At 35.3% G+C, this 3791-nt stretch overlaps 1 protein-coding gene across 1 annotated transcript; it reads left to right on the top strand.

Moving 5' to 3' along the window:
• Window positions 1–1181: 1181 nt before the first annotated feature.
• LOC132312516 (beta-amyrin 28-monooxygenase-like) lies at window positions 1182–3557 on the top strand. Its single transcript, XM_059810907.1, has 3 exons — window positions 1182–2488; window positions 2693–2880; window positions 2981–3557. The coding sequence occupies exons 1-3, from the start codon at window positions 1537–1539 to the stop codon at window positions 3275–3277; spliced, it is 1437 nt and encodes a 478-aa protein (XP_059666890.1). The 5' UTR covers window positions 1182–1536; the 3' UTR covers window positions 3278–3557.
• The last annotated feature ends 234 nt before the right edge of the window (window positions 3558–3791 follow it).

Genomic DNA, 3791 nt, shown 5'->3' with positions numbered 1-3791 from the left:
AAAATATAGAACAATATTTACCTTTTTTTAGCTTATGAGATAGTGATTTAATTTTGCAGGTAATTGATGTGTAGGAAAATCAATAAATTACAACGACTTATAATCAATAAATTACAAAATTCAAAAGAAATATAATAGGTGTGGCGGTGTTATTAAGTGGTAAAAGGGCTACGCTTTAAGTGCTCCCATTCTATAACTATTGTCAGATATAATTAATATAATGAGATGACTTGTTGCCTTGATTGTCTTATGATTGAGCCTGTATGTCTTAAAATTGAAATTAAATGAAATTTAATTCAAAACTTTAAGCTAAATATTTTTTAATTTTAAATTCAAAACACAAATTTGATGCTTCTAAATGCAAAATTAGAGGTCTACCATGATAGAGAGTTTAAGAGCTCGGTGAGATAAAAAAGAAGTAATATGGACTTAACTAGAGATCATGATGACAAAAGATGATATAAATTCTACACATGATATTCTTATGATGAAAAATAGAGTCAATGTCCCGACTTATTAAGTGATAAAAGGGTTAGGCTTTAAGTGCTCCCCACTCTATAACTATTGTCAGATATAATTAATATAATGAGATGACTTGTCGCCTTGATTGTCTTATGATTGAGTCTGTATGTCTAAAAATTGATATTAAATGAAATTTAATTCAAACCTTTAAGCTAAAATTTTTTTAATTTTAAATTCAAAACACAAATTTGATGCTTCTAAATGCAAAATTAGAGGTCTACTATGATATAGAGTTTAAGAGCTCGGTGAGATAAAAAAAAGAAGTAATGCAGGGACGGACCCAGCAGGGGACTAGGGGGGGCATCTGCCCCCCCTGAATTTTTAATATTTTCATTTTATACCTTAATGTTTTTAAAATTTATGAAAATGCCCCCCTAAAATTACAATTCGCCCCCACTGGATTCTTTTTTTTTTAGCATTTTATACTTCAAATTTTGATAATTTATGAAGATGCCCCACTATAATTATAATTTGCCCCACTGAATTTTTTTTTTTCATTTTATACTTAAATTTTTTAAAAATTTATGAAAAAAAACCCTATTAAAATTACAAAAATGAACCCATCATATAATTTTGTACCCACAAATTAAAATTCGCCCCCCCTCACCAAATTTTCTGGGTCCGTCACTGAAGTAATGTGGACTTGCCTAGAGATCATGATGACAAAAGATGATATAAATTCTACACATAATATTTTTATGATGAAAAAAAGAGTCAATGTCCCCACTTATGATAAAAAATAGACTCAATTTCGAGACTTACTCATACATTTACTATTATTAAACAATCAACAGTACTACCGTTCGGGAAAAAAAAAAAAAACACTAATCAACAGTACTGTAGTTCAATATTGCCGGCTTAAATTTAATTAATGCAGTCCATGGAAGACCATTAATAATTACTTGAATATTTTTCCTATATAAACCACACTTTCAAGCCCTCCAAGCATAACTCAACTTCACTCCTCCGTTCCCAAGTGTCTGATAAGATCCAATACATCCATACTAATCATCCATGGAGGTCTTTGTCTTATCTCTGGCTCTTGTTGCCATCTCTCTTACTCTCACCATCTTCGCTTTCACTCGCCGATCCGGTGGCGGTGTCAAGCTGCCACCGGGCAGCTACGGATGGCCTATCATGGGTGAAACCATCGAGTTCTTGTTTGGCAAGCCGGAAAAGTTTGTGGGTGATAGGATGAGGAAGTACTCTCCTGATATCTTCAAGACCAACATTCTCGGAGAGAAAACTGCTGTCATTTGTGGCCCCAACGGTCACAAATTCCTCTTCTCCAACGAGCAGAAGCTCTTCACCGCCTTCCGTCCACATCCCATGCAAATGCTGTTCCGTTCATACAAAACAAAGGAACAAAAACAAGCCACTGGTCCGTCTCAAATGGCTCGCAACGACGAGGCCAAAGTGATAAGGTCACCTGGCTTCTTGAAGCCCGAGGCTTTGGTTCGGTATTTGGGGAAAATGGACTCCATGACCCAACAACAGTTGCAGACTTACTGGGAGGGCAAAGACACAGTGAAGGCATTTGGTCTTTGCAAGACCATAACATTGACACTTGCTTGTCGATTCTTTTTGGGCATCGACAACCCCGAGAGAATTGCTAGGCTTGTTACCCATTTTGATGATGTTACTTTGGGGATGCACTCAATTACATTCAATTTCCCGGGCACTATATTTTATAGAGCGAATAAAGCTGCCACCGCCATCCGTAGGGAGCTTCTGGCCGTGATCAAGGAGAAGAAGGCTGCAATGGCAACTGGTGCACCGATGCAAGACATTCTGTCTCATATGGTGGTTGCCAGTGATCCCACTGGGCAGTTCATGCCGGAGGCCGAGATTGCTGATAAGATGATGGGGCTGCTAACTGCTGGATACAGTACTGTTGCTACTACCATGACTTTGTTCATGAAGTATGTTGGAGAGAGACCTGACATTTACAATAAGATCTTAGCAGGTAAGAATAATAACTTCATAATTTTCTTTGATTTAATAGAGACAATGCTATTCAGACATAATAGTCTAGTCGATAATTCTGACTGAGCAATTTCTATTCTTTAGATGGATTTTCTGTTCAATTGTTTAAATCAAAGCATGATTGAAGCAAAACATCCTATAAATTGTACACAGCCTAATGTAACTTGTTCTTTCTAAACAACAGAGCAAAAGGAGATTGCAGCTTCAAAGAAGGCAGGAGATTTATTAGATTGGGAGGACATGAATAAAATGAAGTACTCATGGAACGTCGTGTGTGAAGTGATGAGATTCAATCCTCCACTTCAAGGAACTTTCAGGGAGGCCTTAGTTGACTTCACCTATGCTGGTTACACTATTCCAAAGGGCTGGAAGGTATATATATATATATATCAAATGAACTAGTCCACTAATATATATATATATATATATATATATTGACCAATTCTAATGTATATGTGATATGATTTTACAGGTGTATTGGACAGTGAGTACAACAAACATGAACCCTCAATACTTTAAAAATCCGGAAGTGTTTGATCCAACGAGATACCAAGAAGGTGAGAGCCATATTCCTTACACGTATGTACCATTTGGAGGTGGACCAAGAATGTGCCCTGGAAAAGAGTATGCAAGATTGGCAGTGCTGGCTTTCGTGCACAATGTGGTGACCAAGTTTAAGTGGGATTTACTGGTTCCCAATGAGAAGATCATTGGTGATATGATGCCAAGCCCTGAAAAAGGACTTCCAATTCGCCTTCATGCACACTAGATCCATTTGCTTGGAGTGAATTTTACTCGGCTGTCTTATTTGGACTTTTCCAAAAGTTTAGCCTTCTATGTGATTTTTTTTTTTTTGAATCATCATTTATTTATAGTATACCATGGAAACGTGATGTTGGTATAAGCAATTTTTTTTTTCCTTCTGTAATATTTATATTATGTTGTACCAAAAAGTTACTTATTTTATATCATATACATTTGAAACAAATATCATTTGGTCTGTGCATGCAAGGACTGAGATTAATATTTTAACTTTATTATGAATTGTTTGGTTTTTTGGTATGTACGTATAAGAGTTAACTTTATGTTTTAATTTCTTTTTGATATCTGTTATGGAAAGAAACAATGTCAAGGCAAAAAAGAGTCATTCTACTGATGTACTACTGCAAGATATATATATATATATATATATATATATATATATATATGAGTTTCACCTCATAGACACAACAAAGAAGTTCTATATATCTATATTTAAAACACACCAAGTTTTATTACAAGGA

Source organism: Cornus florida, unplaced genomic scaffold (genome assembly GCF_030987335.1).
Source record: "Cornus florida cultivar Cherokee Brave unplaced genomic scaffold, ASM3098733v1 CherokeeBrave_3.0.0_Hap2_Chr01, whole genome shotgun sequence".
In the NCBI taxonomy this organism is placed as follows: Eukaryota; Viridiplantae; Streptophyta; class Magnoliopsida; order Cornales; family Cornaceae; genus Cornus; species Cornus florida.
This window is presented reverse-complemented; position numbering and strand designations above follow the sequence as displayed.